This window comes from Mus pahari, chromosome 14 (assembly GCF_900095145.1).
Source record: "Mus pahari chromosome 14, PAHARI_EIJ_v1.1, whole genome shotgun sequence".
Taxonomy (NCBI): domain Eukaryota; kingdom Metazoa; phylum Chordata; class Mammalia; order Rodentia; family Muridae; genus Mus; species Mus pahari.
Window position 1 is genome coordinate 43,499,063 of NC_034603.1, and position 18,325 is coordinate 43,517,387.

The 18,325-nt window shown below is 40.3% G+C and overlaps 1 protein-coding gene across 1 annotated transcript in view; it reads left to right on the top strand.

Moving 5' to 3' along the window:
- Ywhae (tyrosine 3-monooxygenase/tryptophan 5-monooxygenase activation protein epsilon) overlaps positions 1 to 17,130 on the top strand; it is a 35,335-nt gene extending 18,205 nt beyond the window's left edge. The window contains exons 2-6 of the mRNA XM_021212307.2: positions 1,258 to 1,457; positions 5,654 to 5,760; positions 6,899 to 7,105; positions 10,218 to 10,354; positions 15,923 to 17,130. Of these exons, the coding sequence (XP_021067966.1) occupies positions 1,258 to 1,457; positions 5,654 to 5,760; positions 6,899 to 7,105; positions 10,218 to 10,354; positions 15,923 to 15,975 (704 nt within the window). The 3' untranslated portion in view covers positions 15,976 to 17,130. The remainder of the gene's footprint in view (positions 1 to 1,257; positions 1,458 to 5,653; positions 5,761 to 6,898; positions 7,106 to 10,217; positions 10,355 to 15,922) is intronic.
- Positions 17,131 to 18,325: the final 1,195 nt, after the last annotated feature.

Here is an 18,325-nt window from a genome sequence, read left to right on the forward strand (position 1 = left end):
AGGCAGGTGGATTTCTGAGTTCAGGGCCAGCCTGGTCTACAAAGTGAGTTCCAGAACAGCCAGAGCTACACAGAGAAACCCTGCCTCGAAAAAAAAAAAAAAAAAAAAAAAACAAGCAACTAGAAAGAAGATGGAGCAGAAGTTTAACATCATTAGCCCTTATGGAAATGCAGACCAAAATCACAGCGGGGAGCTGAGCTGGGCATAGCTTAAAGGTTGAATGCTTATCTAGTTTAACTGACCTGGGCCCAATCATTTCAGCAACTGTAGTAGATTTTGAAACATAAAACTCAGGTTGCTAATTTGGAAAACACTAACTTTTATGAGACAGCTTCTAACTAGCATTTCTAGTGCAGGGGTTACAATTGCAGCATGAACTATTGCATTTGGCTTAATATAGCTTAATTCACTGTGTGATAGCTGTTCACTAGTGTATACTTACTCTCAGGGTATTACTGTATGCCTTTGCTTGTTAAAGTATGGATTCTTGCTTCTTAACACTAGGGATTCTGAATCTGTAAATCTAAAGATCCAGTTGGTAATAGACCTTTGTAAAACCACCTTTTCCCCCTTATCGTAGGTACTCAGTATATTTAGTACGTTTTCAGTTTTTCCATTGTTATTCATAAATTGTTAGTATTTATTTATTTTGTTATACTTGGAATATCTCAGATTATTGGGCCCCTTTTCTTTGCTTGCCATCTAGTGGTAACAAATAATAGTTGCCCAAATTTATACCGAGGAATTCAGAGGAGGTTTCACCCCCTCCCCTCAATACAGGCTGTTCCTCAAACTTAGAGAAATCCTGATTCAGTGCTTGGTGCTAGGGTTTTAGGCAAGAGCCACTGTTTAATTATTTAATTTAATTTAGACTAGGTTCCCTGACATCTCATTGATGGCTTAGCCTTCTGAGATTGCAGGCATGCATATGCACTCTTCCCCTCCCCATTGCTTGACTTGACTCATTTGATGATTATAAAGTTATTTTTAATTGGAAAGGATATGTGCTCCAGATTAAACCCAGGACTTTTGTGTTTGAGCTGGGCCATACAGGATCTTCCTATGTAGCTTTGGTCTCATAGTGAATTTTGAACTTAAGGCATTCTTCCTGCATCAGCCTCCCACCTCTGGATTTCCAAACCCCCTAATTATCTCTTGTTTTCTATTAGCTTTGCAGGGGGAAAAAGATAACCGTGAAAGGGATGGGTCAACAAAACTTGTTAAATCTATAGTCTCCTTTTACCATTTCCTGCATAGAAATGGTGGAATCAATGAAGAAAGTTGCAGGGATGGACGTGGAGCTGACAGTTGAAGAACGAAACCTTTTATCTGTTGCATATAAAAATGTGATTGGAGCCAGAAGAGCATCCTGGAGAATAATCAGCAGCATTGAACAGAAGGAAGAAAACAAGGGGGGAGAGGACAAATTAAAGATGATTCGGGAGTACCGGCAAATGGTGAGATTGTTAACTGTTTTGATATGGTACTGTGTTTTTTTTTTTTTTTTGTTTTGTTTTTGGTTTTTTTGATATGTATGGGCATTTTGTCTTACCTATCTATCGTGTGTGCCTGATACCCTTGAAAGCCAGAAGAAGGTGTCAGATCTCTAGTACTGGAAATAGAGGTGGTTGATTTGTTTCTCAAATATAGGTAGCATTGAGTTAATTTGCAGTTTTAGTACCATTAATTTCTGTTTATCTCTTAAAACTGATTAACTTACATAGAGAACAGGTTTATTTTACTCATAGGATTGAACTGATCTTGAATCTCTCTCAGATTTGTTTATTATATGTAATTACACTGTAGCTGACTTCAGACACTTCAGAAGAGGGCATCAGATCTTGTTACAGATGGTTGTGAGCCACCATGTGGTTGCTGGGATTTGAACTCAGGACCTTTGGAAGAGCAGTCGGTGCTTTTACACGCTGAGCCATCTCACCAGCCCCTTGAATCTCTTATTGGGCATTTTGGATGGCAGTGACGGGGTACATGTCCGATAGCAAAACTGCTTTTATCTTGAGCTAGGAAGCATAGAAGATAGTTATCCAAGCCAAAGTAGTGTCCAGAAACAGTAACATTTGTGACAGAAGTAACAGGGTGGTTTTTACCTGAATATCCTAAATTGTTGCTTTTTATGTTCATGTTTAATACCTGGTGGAGAAAGGAGACTTGTTTCTTGTGAGAATCTGGCAAAATTGCAGGCCTATAGCTTTTAAGTAATTTTAGGTCACCACTTAACACAAACTATATAAGTATATATGTAAATGTATTTTATATTTTTAGCTTTTATTTAATCTTGATTAGAAATTACAGTCTGGAGTATTTTGGGATAAAAGCAGAGAACTGCTTGTTTTAGAATTTGCACAGGGGGAAGATATCCCACCCACAGGGAGGTACAGTACTCAAGATTAGGCTTGGGCTGCACACTGCCACTGAGCTGTGTTCAGCATAGGCTTTTTTTTTTTTTTTTAAAGCTTTGTGCCATATATTTGGGAGAACGTCTGACATACACACACTTTTTTTTTAATATTTACTTATTATTATAGATAAGTACACTGTTGCTGTCTTCAGTCATACCAGAAAAAGGCATCAGATCTCATTATGGGTGGCTGTGAGCCACCATGTGGTTGCTGGGATTTGAACTCAGGACCTTTGGAAGAGCAGTCAGTGCTCTTAACCACTGAGCCATCTCTCCAGCCCTCAGCATAGGTATTAAGTTTTGAACAACACACATAAAGAACAAATGGAACTGTTGCTGTTTTTTTTTTTTTTTTGGCTATTGTAAAGCACTTCATTGACTACTTGCAGTGAACACATAGGACAACTTCAGTTTTTACATTTACTTGTGTATGTGCCCCAGGGAGAGGAAGGGGGTTGCCATTGTGCACATGTGGAGATGAGGACAACTGTGGGAGTTGGTCTTTATTATGTGAGTCTCAGAGCTTGAACTGAATTCTTGGCCATAAACACCCTACCCACTGAGCCATCTTCCCAATTTTAATATTTGTGTGCCTCTGTGTACTAAATAATGGGGTATAAATACTAATGATACTGAATTACTGTCTTTATGGAGACTCATTCTGTTTTTTGTTCTTTAATAATGACGATTTTTGGGACTTTCAACATTCTCTAAAGAAAGAATTTCTGAAGTTATTTCAGATGGGCTGTAAGTGTATGTATATTCAAAAATGGGGGCCTACTAGTGGAGGGTAGAACTTTTGCCCAGCATGAATAAGGCTTTGGGCTTAATCTTAGCAACATTAGAAGTTAGTTAAATAACCCTGGGAAGGTAGCTATTATCCCAATTTACAGATGATGAAAATGGAGATATAGCTGGCTTAAAGAACATGCCAGAGGTTTTATGGAGATAAGTTGGAATTGTCATTACCCTCAGATACTTTAGAACAAAAATTATAGATTGACAATTTGGTGTTCCTCAGGCATGAGAAAATTAAGAAAAAGTGTGGTTTAAGACTGGGGATGTGATCAGGAGGCAGGGGAAGTAACTAGTCAATTGGGAGGTGAAGTCAGTAGTCTGAAGTCTTGATAAGACTCTCAGTGGACTAAGAAACTCAGGAGGAGGAGGAGGCCAAGGACTGATTGATTGCCTAGGGTAGGGTTGAAAGTTAAGGCTGTTGAAACTTGGCAGGTAAGGAAGATTATTAGATTAGTGGTTTCTTTACATCGTGCTGAGGTGTCAGGTACCTGGAGAGATGAGCTAGTTATTTTCTGAACAAGGGAGAAAGGCGTGGTGGCATGCAGTGATGTCAAAGCTGAGTATGAGGTTTCAAGGAGAGCTTTGGAGTGACTGTAGGATCGAGGAGAATGTAACAGTGACTTGGTCCTTGTTGAAAGCCACAAGAACGGTGCAGGCAGTCATGCTGAGTTAAGGACAAGATTATAGAAGGAGAATTTTAAAAACAGGAAACTTTTAAAATGTTTGTGAAGTCATTGAAAATGGAGAGCAAGATGAAGATGTTTGTGAGAAGTTAGCCAAATCACCTTTCCTGACTAAGGCTGGAGGAAATGTAATCCAGAAATTAGGAGCCTCCAGGTATCCTGACAGCCCAGTGCAATTTGTACCAGGCTCACTTTTTATTGTATTTATTTATTACATATTATTATAACAGGTAGTAGCTTATGGTTCAGCTGCACAGGCCAGCATGTTATATAAAGGTTATATAAGGCACAACGATATTGTCTTCATAAAAAGTCTGAGGTGTGGGAACATCATTTACCCTAATTCTTTGGTAGAAAATTAGGGAAGGTAATGGGTATTCCCTGTGTTCCTTCTCAAATTTGTTGGCATTCCAAATTTCCTTCTTTCCTTCCTTCCCATGGCCGTGTTACAGATCCATTATATACTCACATAACCTTAAGTCAAACCCCAACATGTGTTCAGGGATGCCAGGTGCTCTAGACAGTTCAAACCAATAGAGGGACACATGACAATGTTTAATTTGTTTTGCTGTTGTAACTGGTTCTTGATCTCTATAGTAGTGAGTGATTGATTGTCGGAACATATTGATACTGAATACAAAGTGGATTTGAGTTTTGGGTTTTTTTTTTTTTTTTTTTGTCTTGGAACTGCTTTGGTTCAAGTCCTGTCACCTCCTTGCATATTTGTTGTGGTGCTGGGATTGGTCCATTCCTTTTCTTTTCTTTTTTTTCCTTTTCTTTTCTTTTTTTTCCTTTCCTCTCCTCTCCTCTCCTCTCCTCCCCTCCCCTCCCCTCCCCTTCTTTTAAGTTCTTGCAAGTTGATGGCCTTTGAGCAAATGTTCTTTCTTTAAAATAAATAGTAGCCCAAGTAGTCCATTAATAGCTGTCTCCTGACAGAATGGCCAAGGATCTAGTAGTTGTTTTGAGACTAGATGTTTTAGCAGTCCCAATCTAGTGCTGGAGTCTCTGGGAGGTGTAGAGAGCTGCCAGTTTTCAATCCACATTGGAGCATCAGAGCATAGGTTCTAACACCAGGAAGGAATGGTTCAGATTAGATGAAGTTGCCAGTGAGAGTGGGGATAGAGAAAGCACCATCCTCCTTCATTCTTGTCTTAAATGAGCTGCCACCAAGAGGGGTGGCCCAGGTTTAGGTGAATCTCTTGATTTGGGATGGGTTTCCCACCTCAAGTTGGCTGCTTGGGATTTAGTTACTTCCAAGTATAGTCAAGCGGACAACCAAGAGTAGCCATCACAGTTGGTACCTTACAATGGGAATTAATTCATGTAAGTGCCTGTCCAAGTTTGATTATTACTCACTGGTTATTCTTTAGGGAATTGTGGGGGATTGTGTATGCTTTAAAGAAGAGGCTTTCTATACTCTTACCAGGTTTCTATCAACTTAAGGATTAGGTTTAAGGATTTGGAGACAGACATGCTTTAAGACTAGGTTCTTGGGCTGATGAAATGGCTCAACGGTTAAGAGCACTGACTGCTTTTCCTGAGGTCCTGAGGTCAATTCCCAGCAACCACGTGGTGACTCGACCATCTGTAATGAGATCCAATTTCCTCTTCTGGTGTGTCTGAATACAGCAACAATGTACTCACATAAATAAAGTCTTTTAAAAGAAAAAAAAAAGACTAGGTTCTTCAGACTAGAATATAATAATGACTTTTGAATCGCCAAAGTTAATTTGATAATGTTTTCCCTCCCTAGGTTGAAACTGAGCTCAAGTTAATCTGTTGTGACATTCTGGATGTACTGGACAAACACCTCATTCCAGCAGCTAACACTGGCGAGTCCAAGGTTTTCTATTATAAAATGTAGGTTCTATACTAGAAGGGAAAATGTAAGATTTAAAGTTGGCTTTAGAACTATAACTTTTTAAATGTAGATTTTCAACTTTTATTTAAAAATAGCTAAGAATTTGGAGGGTTAGTTATCAGAACTTAAAGTTTTAATTAGTTGAAAAAATACTAATGAAGAATTAATTGTATTTGAGATTGTCTGACTGTGGTGCAAAGTACCTGTACAAAATACCCTTGTTGAACTGACCTCCTTTTCCCCACCCATTGTCCATCCTTGGCTGTCCTGGAACTCACTAATGGCAGACCATGCTAGCCTAGACTTTAGATATCTGCCACTTTCCTGAGTGAGATTTAGTATGACCCACCATGCCTGGTTTATTTGAGAAGAGGTCTGTGTATTCCTGATTGGCTTGGAACTCTGTAGATTGGTATCGTCTCAGATTTGGGGTGATCCTGTCAACTTCCAAATTGCTAGGACTATATGTTACCATGCCCTGCCTGGGTTTTTGATTTTGTGGCATCCTTCTTAGCTAAAGTTTCCTGTTTTACAGTATAATCTTAACTTTGTGTAGAGAAATAGGCTGAGAGTAACTCAGGAATAGTAGGGCTCAGTGTGCTCAGGGCTCCTGGGTTCCGGGCACTGAAGTGATGGCAGAAAATGTGTTTTGTGACAAATGTGTGCTTTTCTTCGGAAACACTTGTGTACCAGTCAGGTGATTTTCATTTTTTTTTTTCCAGTTATTTTCTGAGGTAGTTTGCCAATAATTTAAAACAGGAAGTCTGGCCGGTTAGTGGTGCTGCATGCCTTTAATTCCAGCACTTGGGAGGCAGAGGCAGGCAAATTTCTGAGTTCAAGGCCAGCCTGGTCTACAGAGCAAGTTCCAGGACAGCCAGGGCTACACAGAGAAACCCTGTCTCGAAAAAACACAGGAAAGAAAAACAACAAAAAAGCCAGGAAGTCCTCAGGAAAGAAGGGTTTCCAACCTGATGGATACTGAATCTTAACAAAGTTTCTAAAAAATATGTCATTTGTAAAGTTTCTTTAAAAATCTATATCTTAACTGTATTTTGTTATATACTACATAATAGAGAAAATTTCCATATTGTAAGGACTATTTTCTAATTGTGTTTTTTGTCTACTACTGTATTGTAGGAAAGGGGACTACCACAGGTATCTGGCTGAGTTTGCCACAGGAAATGACAGGAAGGAGGCAGCAGAGAACAGCCTCGTGGCTTACAAAGCTGCTAGTGACATTGCGATGACAGAACTTCCTCCAACGCACCCCATTCGTTTAGGTCTTGCTCTCAACTTTTCCGTATTCTACTATGAAATTCTTAATTCCCCTGACCGTGCCTGCAGGTAAGTAGTGGACGAAAGTTCCCAGTGTGGAATGCAAAGGTTCTAGAGGAGGGAGCTACCTTCTGTTTTCTTGTAGGTTGTCTGTCACAAAATTAATTCTCTTGACATAACTTTTGGGGTTGCTTGCTCTGTTTGGGGCAGGGTCTTGGTACTAGATATCTAGCCTAGCCTAGTCTTGAATGGAATACAGATGTTTACCACCTCAACATCCTGGGAAAGCTTTTAATACTATTAGTGAAGAAATGTTTTCTGTTTAATAGGAACAGTTTTGTTTTCAGTCTCATTGGTGATATGAAACTATTGTCACTCTTTAAGTTTTTTGTACATTTTTGTGTGTATGTGTGTGTACATGTGTACATGTGCCCATGGCATGGCAGATGAAGATCAGAGGGCAACTTGAGCCAATTGGTTCTCTTTCTACTATGATGGCCCTAGGATTCAAATCATGGCCTCACTAGTTGTGAGCCCTTGTGGGTGCTGGGGACTGAACATAGATTCCGTGGAAGGACAGCTAATGTATTTAACCACTGAGTCATCTCTCCAACCTCCTTTTCTCCCATTTTTATTTCAGCTTGTTTCTGGTTTGTAAATCATGTTTTAGAACCATCAGCATTAGCTATTTCAAAACATTTGCATCACTCCACCAAGCCTAAATTTAAGTGTGACTCTATTACCCAGTCTCCCCTAACGGATTCCACCGTCTCTCAGTTTGCTTGTTCTTGGCATCTTACATAAGTAAAATTGTTATAATTTCTTGGTAACAGTATCTATAGATTTATTTTATCCAGGGGTGGTGGCTTATGTCTGTAATCCCAGTCCTCAGGAAACTGAAGCAGGAGGATAAGTGCACTTGCCTTGGGTTACAGTGTGAAATCACCTGCATCCTTTTACCTTTAAAAAGAAAAAAAGATTTATTTTGTTTATATAAGTATACTGTAGCTACCTTCAGAGGGCATTGGATCCCATTATAGATTGTTGTGAGCCATCATGTGGCTGTTGGGAATTGAACTCAGGACCTCTAGAAGAGCAGTCAGTGCTCTTAACCATTGAGCCATCTCTCCAGCCCTTCTTTTACCTTTTGTAAAGCACATTGGTGTTTCCTCTGTTTTTAGTGGAGAAAATTGAATCCAAGGTCTTTGTGTTCTAAATTTGTGTATATATGTTTGTGTTTATGTCTGTATATTTAGGTACATGCCTGGTTGAGATGGGAGGTAGAAGTGGAAAGTGGACATTGGCTGCTTTTTCACGTTGCACCTCTTAAATTCTTTTATTTATTTATTTTTTAGGTAGCTCAGCAGGTAAAAATGCTTGATAGGAAGATTGCCAGGCTGAGTCACCTCCAGGACTCACATGCCCACCCACAATGCAAATAAAATAAAATGTGTGTGTGTGTGTGTGTGTGTGTGTGTGTGAGAGAGAGAGAGAGAGAGAGAGTGAGTCTGTTTGTCTGTCTGAGGACAAGGTTGAGGTAGTTTCTTATACCTGTTAATCTGAATGACAAGGTTTTGATAAATTTGTACTGAAGAAGCTGTAGCTGTTAATCTAACCTATTAGTGTTGACTGACTCTTTCACTGTTGTTTCCCCATACGTAGCTCTAGGTTGATGCCTCTCTGCCTTTGCTAAGTGTAGATTCCATTTTTTTAAGATGTAGCAAATGAAACTTAGGCTGTAGCTCATTAGTAAATTAGCTCACATAGCCCAATCTCGTATTGACTTAAACTATTGTGCATTCAAGATTTTCTCTTTTATCAAATCTGAGAGAACTCAGGAAAATATCTTTATCACACAATGGATTTTTATGGCAGTTTTGGGTGGAGCATATAGATCTTTACAGTCTAGCCTGTTTATAATAGTTTATATAACTCAGTAATTAGTGCCTTGGGTCTAGGGAGATGGCTTACTGTTTATTTATTTAAAAATTTAAAATTTATTTTATGTATTTGAGTGCACTATAACTCTTCAGACACACCAAAAGAGGGCATCAGATCCCTTTACAGATTGCTGTGAGCCACCATGTGGTTGCTGGGAATTGAACTTAGGACCTTTGGAAGAACAGTCAGTGCTCTTAACCACTGAGCCATCTCTCGCCCTGGCTTACTGTTAAGAATTGTGCTTTCAAGCTGGGCGTGGTGGCGCACGCCTTTAATCCCAGCACTCGGGAGGCAGAGGCAGGCGGATTTCTGAGTTCAAGGCCAGCCTGGTCTACAGAATGAGTTCCAGGACAGCCAGGGCTATACAGAGAAACCCTTTCTCATAAAAACCAAAACCAAAAAATTGTTCTTTCAGAGGGCCCGAGTTTTATTCCTAGCACCCACAGTAAGCAGCTCCCAACTGCTCATGACTCCAGGTCCAGGAGATCTGATGCCTCAGCCCTCATCAGACATCTGAACTCTTGTACACATTAACACACATACATATAAAAAAATGATTTTTTAAAGAAGAATTAATGCCTTAACTGTGTGAGGTTGTACAGGGCTGTAATAATCATTCCATGTGAGAGGCTGAGGCAGTTTATATAATTGCTTTGAGATAGGCTCTCACTGTGTCATTCCAGCTGCCTTGGAACTAGATCTCACTCCCTTCCTGAGAGCAGAAGTTAGTAATGTGCTAGCACTCTTGCCTAGGGTTGGGATTCCAAGGCCAGCCTTGGTTTATATATAGGAAAGTGTTGAAAAAGCAACTCTAGCAATTCTTAGATGGCTGAGTAGGTAAGGGTGCCTCATATCCAGAGTTTGGTTCTTAGGATATATGTGATGGAGATAGAGAGGCAACTATGACAGGTGGAGCTATACAAAATTCTAGAAATACATGTTTTAAAGGTTTTTTTAATTACTAAAAACAAACTAGCCAGGCGGTGGTGGCGCCTTTAATCCCAGAACTTGGGAGGCAGAGGCAGGCGAATTTCTGAGTTCGAGGCCAGCCTGGTCTACAAAGTGAGTTCCAGGACAGCCAGGGCTACACAGAGAAACCCTGTCTCGAAAAAAAACCCAAACTAGACAAAAATATAGGCTCATACATATTTTTATTCAAAGTTATCTTTTAGCAGTTTATATCACTGAGAGCTTTTGTATCCGTAAGTCTGGTAGACTAATGATAGTGCATTCATTTCAGGTTGGCAAAAGCAGCTTTTGATGACGCAATTGCAGAACTGGATACGCTGAGTGAAGAAAGCTATAAGGACTCTACGCTCATCATGCAGCTGCTACGTGATAACCTGACGCTGTGGACCTCAGACATGCAGGGCGATGGTGAGCAAGCCCTGATGTCTTCTCTTTGGTTTCCTCTTCTAAATTCTTCTGCTGTTTCTTAATCTTGGTCTATAATTCAGACTCATAGCCTGTCTACAGTAATTAAAGTTTATTCCTTCTATAGGAAATGGTGTCTGAGTGCCATTTTGGCCTTGATAGTGAAAGTAAAAGGCCTATTTGACAATTTCATCTGTGGTAAATCTTATGCTAATATTCAAAAATGTAAAAGTTTTGCCTTTAATGACATTTAGTTAGTACTTCTACTGCTTTAGTCACTATAGGGGCAAAATGACAGGAAACCATCACTTTTTTTATTTTACAAGCTTGTATTTTATCTTTAATGTTTTGGCTGCATATGTCTCTGGATTGTATGAATTCCTCTGAGACCAGAGGCAGCAATAGATCTAGAACTGGAGTTACAGATGTTTATGAGCCTCCATGTGGGTGTTTGGGATTGAATTTAGGTCCTTGGAAGAGCAGAGTATTCTTGAGCATGGATCCATCTCTCCAAGCCCCATTTCCTTTTATATTCTCAAAATTTATTTGGGAGGGAGTGACAGAGGTTGTTTATAATATAAACTATATGGCATTAGAAGGTATTAATGAAACATCTTGTTTCTGTGTGTGGGCTCTCTTTTCAAACCCTAGGCCTGTGTTTTCCAGGTACCTCATCTCTGGCGGTATTCTGGTGCATGTGTAGAATTTTCCTCTAGGGTTCTATGAGATTATCTGTCCTGGCTGGGCGTGGTGACACACGCCTTTAATCCCAGCTCTCGGGAGACAGAGGCAGGCGAATTTCTGAGTTTGAGGCCAGCCTGGCCTACAAAGCAAGTTCCAGGACAGCCAGGGCTACACAGAGAAACCCTGCCTCGAAAAACAAAAACAAACAAACAAACAAAAAAAGATTATCTGTCCTTAGGTCCATGCTCATGAGTTCTGGTATTGTCTGGTTTTGGATTTTCATTTACAGAGTTAACTATTTTTTGTAGAGGTAATTGTTTAGGAGATGTGTGGGTAAATTTTAACTTTAGATATAAAAGTTGAAGTTGGTTACATTTGTTTTTAAGGTAGAGGGGTGTGTGTGTGTGTGTGTGTGTGTGTGTGTGTGTGTGTGTGTGTGTGTGTGTGTGTGTGTAGGGTAGAATTTAGACCCTTGTGCATTTTAGTAACTGCTTCTCTAAAGATCAGTTTTATCTGGGATTGATCTATTATGAGGTAGTTTTATACAGTTGGTGGGGGGATTGGAAACAAGCTTTTTTTTAAAAAAATAAGATTCATTTTTAAACAGTTATTTTATGTATATGTGTGGGTGTCTTGCCTGCATATATGTTTGTGCACCACATGTGTACCTGGTACTTCAGAGGACAGAAGAGGTTGTGAGATTCCCTAGAACTGCACAGATGTGGGTGCTGGGAATTGAACTCAAGACCTCTGGAAGATCAGCCCGTGCTCTTTAACTGCTAAGTCATTTCTGTAGCCCATGTGTGTGGGTTTTATTATTTGTTTTTCGAGACACTTTCTCTGTGTATGTAGTCCTGGCTATCTTGGAATTTGCACTGTAAATCAGGGTGCATGGGTTATGAATGGTATCTATTTCCCTTTTCTGGCAAAATTGAGTTTGATTTTTTTTTTTTTTTCTTTTGCTACCTATGTGAGAACTTGCTTGGTTCAGCTTCTAAAAGCTCACTAGGTCACCAAGTATTTATATATTCTATGATGACTGTTGTAATGAGATACATGATAGAACTTCTTACTTTGCCAGCCTTGAGAGAGCCATGGTATACCTTTCCCCTCAGCACTTACGCAGCCTCTGTCAGCCTTAAGGAAAACTGATGGAAGCCGGGCAGTGGTGGTGAACCCCTTTAATCTCAGCACTTGGGAGGCAGGCGGATTTTTGAGTTCCAGGACACTACACAGAGAAATCCTGTTTCAAAAAAAAAAAAAAAAAAAAAGAAAAAAGAGCTGATGACCATGACCTTGCTGGCATTAAATGTTGTATTTTAACAATGTTTGCAGAATGACTGTACTCAGCTGCATTTTGCACAGTGCTCCATAGCTTTGCTAGTAGCTCTTATGTTAGAAGGACTAAAGGACACAGGAGAGAGCTTGGTGAGCAGTATTGCCACTGTACCTTTCAGATCTCCGGGACATTACATTTTAAAACTATTACTGGATTATAATGCCATTCTAGACTGGGTTTGGTGACACCTATTTTTTGTTGTTTTTGGTTTTTCAAGACAGCGTTTCTCTGTATAGCTCTGGCTATTCTGGAACTCACTCTGTAGACCAGGCTAGCCTCAAAACTGAACTCAGAAATCCTCCTGCCTCTGCCTGTGCTGAGATTAAAGGTGTGTGCCACCACTGCCTGGCCGGTGACATACCAGCACCCAAGAGGCAGAGGCACCACCTGTGAGGGCAGCCAGGGCTACACAGAGAAGTCCTGTCTGAAAAACAACAGGCCATATATATATATATTTTAAACATGGATGTGGGTAGATGTGTACTTATGTCTGCTGGGATTAAAAGTATACACCAAGACAGGCGTGGTGGCACACGCCTTTAATCCCAGGCAGAGGCAGGTGGATTTCTGAGTTCGAGGCCAGCCTGGTCTACAGAGTGAGTACTAGGACAGCCAGGACTACACAGAGAAACCCTGTCTCAAAAACCCCCCAAAAAAGTATGCACCAGCCACACTTAGGTCATATTCTTTCCACCTTTACTTGTATTATAAGGTGTAAAAATTCTGTGGCAGGGGACTGCTGCAGCAGTTTTTGGTACATACTGAAGCCAGAGGACAGACAGCCTAGGGTGCTGGGTGCTGGTTTTCCTTAGGTGCCACTCACCTCCCCGAAATATTGCTGTCATGGTATTAGCAACTTTCCAGCATTTAGCTTAAGAGAATTACATGAAAAATAGTGTTATTAAATGTTTGAATTGGGAATTTCTGATGTGTCTTGTGTATATGTATTTTGCTGACCTACTTGTATATTTTTCCTGTACATCATGCTAATGACTGATCTTCATTGGAACATAATTTTTTTGTTTCATTTTTATTTTGTGTGTGATTTGCCTGCCTGTGTGTGTGTATGTGTGTGTACTACATGTCTGCTTAGTGCCTGCAGAGGCCAGAAGAGGGTGTCAGATCATTGGAAATTTGTGTTACAGATGGCTACGAGCCATCACGTGGATGCTGAGAACTGAGCCTGAGTCATCAGTAAGAACAGCCAGTGTTCTTAATCGATGAGAGCCACCTTACTAGCTCAGGAAGATGATTCTTCTCTAAATAATGTTGTAATTCATTTGTGTGTCTGGAGGACGGTGATTCTCTGATCCTCTGATTCTCTGATCATCCTGTTTCCCATGGTTATGTGCCCCTTCCTGGCTTTGGTTTTTTCGAGACAGGGTTTCTTCTGTGTAGCCCTGGCTGTCCTGGAACTTACTCTGTAGCCTAGCCTATCAGAGATTTGTCTGTCTTTGTCTCTGTTGGGATAAAAGGCATCACTGACACCACCACCTAACTGCTGTTTCCCATGGTCTTCAGTCCGTTTCTCTAAGTCTTAAAAGGACTGGCTTCATAGAGAGGAAATGTGTATGCTCTGCCTTTTCCTACTCCTGAAGTGGGTAAAATACATGTGTCAGTGACCCCCAAAAAAACCTCCAAAGAGTTTCTTGGGAATAAAGGAAAAAATTGGATAGGTTATTTATTTCTTGAGGTTTAAAGACCAGAGTTTACTCCTGATGTTCCCTTTGTCCTGTTGTGGTTTATTTTCCTGTAATGTGTGGTTTATTTTCCTGATCGCCCTCCCTCTCTCCTTGACTGTAGATTCCTAAAGGAAAACCCAACTCTTCCTTCCCTTAAAACTACGTTGTAAGTCATTGTTGTGTTGCAGGGAGCTCTGCTGTTTGGTTCTCATTAATAATGCTTGCCTGTGAGCACCTGTCCTACAGACTTAGCTGGTTGGCTGGCTGCCTTCTCAGGTGCTAAGTCTGCAGACAGCCATGGCCTGCTACCTTCCTTGGCTAGTTGGGTGTGGCTTATATGATGTGTGACTTTGATGTCTTGTGTCTGAGTGCCTGAGACTCTTGCCATGTTTACCTGTTGCTTGTGTGTGCTCCTTTGGTCTGTTAGCACTCTTGCCAGGGTGTTCCTTTTACAAATGAGAGCCTGAACATGCAAGCTCCTGAGTGAATGCATTGCTCTGGAGGGTTGGCCTCACTCTATTTCCCCAGGAATTGGTTACGTTTGTCTTTGCATGTCTTCCCCATCTTACAAGTTAAACCCGCCATGTACTCTAAGCAACTTTCATTTTTGAGACAGCATCTTAATATGTAGTTCATACTGGCCTTGAACCCTTGTGCTGTGATAAAGGCTTGGCCTTATGTATGTAACTTATTAATTACACACCAATGTCAAAACTTTCTCACCACAAGAAACTTGAGAGTACTTTACCTGATGCTTCTGCTGTTGTGATGCTTCAGGCTCGGTATAAGCGCCACAGTGTGAGCACTGTAAATGTGTGAGCGCTATAAACGGGTGCTTGTCGGCTAGGCGCGTCTCTTGTCAGGCTGCTTTGTCTGTTGAATGGTTAGTAGCATTTTAAAAATTGGTTCAGTAGCACTTAACTGTGTGGTTATGTGTGTTATTTTTATGTATTGTTGGGAATTGAACATAGAACCTTATGCATGCTAAGTACATGCTGTATTACCATTTCCCACCCCTCACCCTCTGGTTAGTAGAATTTTTTTAATTCAAAGTAGTAATTCTCCAAAATTATAATGTACAAAAAGGATACAATTTTTACTTTATTTATTTTTTTTTTTTAGCAAAAGCTTTGCATGTTTCCTTAACTGTGGCTGACTTGATTCATGCTTATAAGTAGGTAGTTGACCCTCCAGTGAATAGAGTTGGCTTCCTCTTGCATGTTAGCAGTACAGTTGAAACTCGGCAGGCTGATTATCATGTTCAAAGAGTAAAGAGAAATAGCATGAGAGTTGTCTACATGCCCTTCTGTAATACCCTCTATGACCATGGGTTTCACTCTGAAGAAAAGAATCTGCTGTTTGGCCTGACTGGCCACCATAAGAGAAATAGTCATATATATTAGCACATCTTCCCCAAACACCATACAACTCTGGAACTTATATTCCCTGGAAGGATAGCTGATGTTGAGCTTGTGGGCAAATAACCTCTCACCTCAAGGTCAAAAACAAAATACTGTTGATTCTTGAAGAGGTGAGGTTATTGAGAAAGAAAGAGTATTTGACCCTAGAAACACAGGAAGTTCGTTTTAAGAGTATTATTTGTATGTGCTCTTGAAAGGCTTGTTTAACAGAGACACTTGATTTCTGAGCCTTTAAAATTTTTAATTTTACTGTCCTATAACACTTGATAATTTCAGGACTGTGGTTGGTCGCTCTTGGTTTAAGCACCTCGACTGTGAGGATTAGAAGACCTTTTGCCTGCTGATGTTTGCTAACAGTTGTAGTGAAACTAGAGACCCTTAGCTTGGAATGATATCTTTGTGACCACTGGAGCATGTGACAGTAACTGTGCCTTGTTCCTTACAGGTGAAGAGCAGAATAAAGAAGCGCTGCAGGATGTGGAAGATGAGAATCAGTGAGACGGAAAAAGCCAACAAGAGAGACCCTCTCTGACACCCCCTCCCCTTGGAAGTTCCCCATTGTCACTGAGAACCACCAAATTTGACTTTCACATTTGGTCTCAGAATTTAGGTTCCTCCCCTGTTGTTTTTCTTTCTTTTTCTTTTTTTTCTCCCCTCCCCTTTTTTAAAACAAACAAACAAACAGTTTTCAGAAGTTCTTAAGGCAAGAGTGAAGTTCTGTGGATTTTACTGGTCCCAGCTTTAGGTTCTTTACGACACTAACAGGACTGCATAGAGGCTTTTTCAGCATTACTGTATTGTCTCCGGCCACATGTGACAAGATCATCATTAGAAATGGAAATGACATTTGAAAGCCATTAGACTTCTAGGTGATGCATCTAAGAAAGATTAATCACACAATAGAGGCATATGCGCTGTCATTTTTCCTTTTTTTAATTGTTAAATTGAATTTTATACCAATGTTTAAACTTAAATTGGGTGTTAGCTTGAGGTGTTTTGGGGGAGTTTGTTGTAATGGTTTTGCTGTAAACTGTGTTTGGAACTCTGCTGAAGTGTTGCTGAAAAGCATGGTGCTGGTAACAGTTCAACAATCCGTGGCTGCTCATTCTTGCCGACTCCTCCCCCTCTGAAGCAGGTTAGCATTGAAGGTGGTATGGAAGCCTGCATGCGTGTTCAACTCTGTTCCTCCTCCCTCCTCCTCAGCCTCCCTCCTCCCCTCCTCCTTCGCTCGCTCAACCTCTTTTGTTCAGTATGTGTAACTTGAAGCTAATTTGTACTACTGGATATCTGACTGGAGCCACAGATACAGATCTGTATTGTTCTTACTGAAACACAGCATGGAATTAACATTAAACTTAAATAAAACAAACCTAAATTAAAAATGCCAAATATATTATGCCTCCATCCTTTATACTTCTAAAATAAAATCTCTAGTCCAAACATATTTGACAGTATTGTTTGTCTGAATGTGAAATATCCCCCATTTTATCCCATAAATCATTTGTTTTCCAATGATGTGTATTTGGGGGGGAAGGGGGGATTGCTTGTAATCTGGTGTTGAATAACCAAGTCAGTAATTGTCCTGTCTTTCAAACCAGTTAGCAACACAATATTTATGTTTAAATTTATCATTAAAGTACAACAGTCATTTAACACAGGTGTAACTATGGATCATTTTCTAATGTGTAATTTTGACTTCTGCAACCAGATAAGGCTCAGTGTGTCGATATAATCCTTGATCTAAAGTAGAATTACACTTCTCACTGTATAAGTCAGCGGCAAGAACAGTATTGGTTGAATCCCTTGTCAGTATCCCCTGTTAACAGAAACAGCTACACCATGTGCATAGTTTCTTCAGAGGCAGGTCATGTGGTAGTGTGAGTGGGTACTTCTGTCTCCGTCAGCAGGTAAACATCTGAGTTCCTCAGAACAACTTAGAAGGCGCATCCAATCTTGCTGTTAATGAAGGTGCTGCAGTAGATACTGGTGGATGCTGAGATGTTCATGGGTAGGGCAGCATGGTGCATTTGTAAATATCCTGAGTCAGAAAACTTTCCTTTTGCAGTGCTGGAGTTGGAAATGTCTATTAGCAGTTGGCAGTTGACTTTTTTCTAACAGTACCACACTACTGTAATCTGGGGTAGGCCATGATATTTTACAGTCACACAGGCCAGCTAACTCAAAGGCGCTGTCCTGCCTCAGCTTTCCAAATTGCTAGGATCAGAGGCATGCACATGGCTAGACTCTAGTTTTATCTCTAGCACAGGCTACCATATGAAATAATGCTTTTTGTGAATTGATAGAAGACAGTTGTCTTCAGTGTCTTAAAGGGGTTTCTGATGATTGATTGTATCTAGCATAAAGTTTCCAGATATTTAAAGCCAATATCAGACTCCAAAGACACTGACCATTTGTAAAGCCACTTGGGAAACACAGTTCACAGTGTTACTGTACCAAACACTAGCTGATTGCTGGACTTGATCCAGGTAGTGGATGTAGGGCTGGAAGGGAAAATGGTCCAGTAAGAGCACACTACAGTGAACTTGGTTCCCAGAACCCAATTGGGTCGTTCGCCATTGCCTGTAACTCCAGTTCTAGCAGAGTTGACACCTGGCTTCCACAAGTACTAGCAAACACGAGTATATATTCAGGGGGAAATTTTTTTTTTTTTTTTTTAAATAGTGAAGCTAAAAAGAACCCAAAAACTCAAAACAAAAAATTCTGGCAGAGGCAGGTGGGTCTCTGAGTTCAAGGTCAGCTAGGTCAACAGAATGAGTTCCAGGACAGACAGGGCTACACAAAGAAACCCTGTCTCAAAAAAGCAAAAACAATGAATTAGAAATATTTA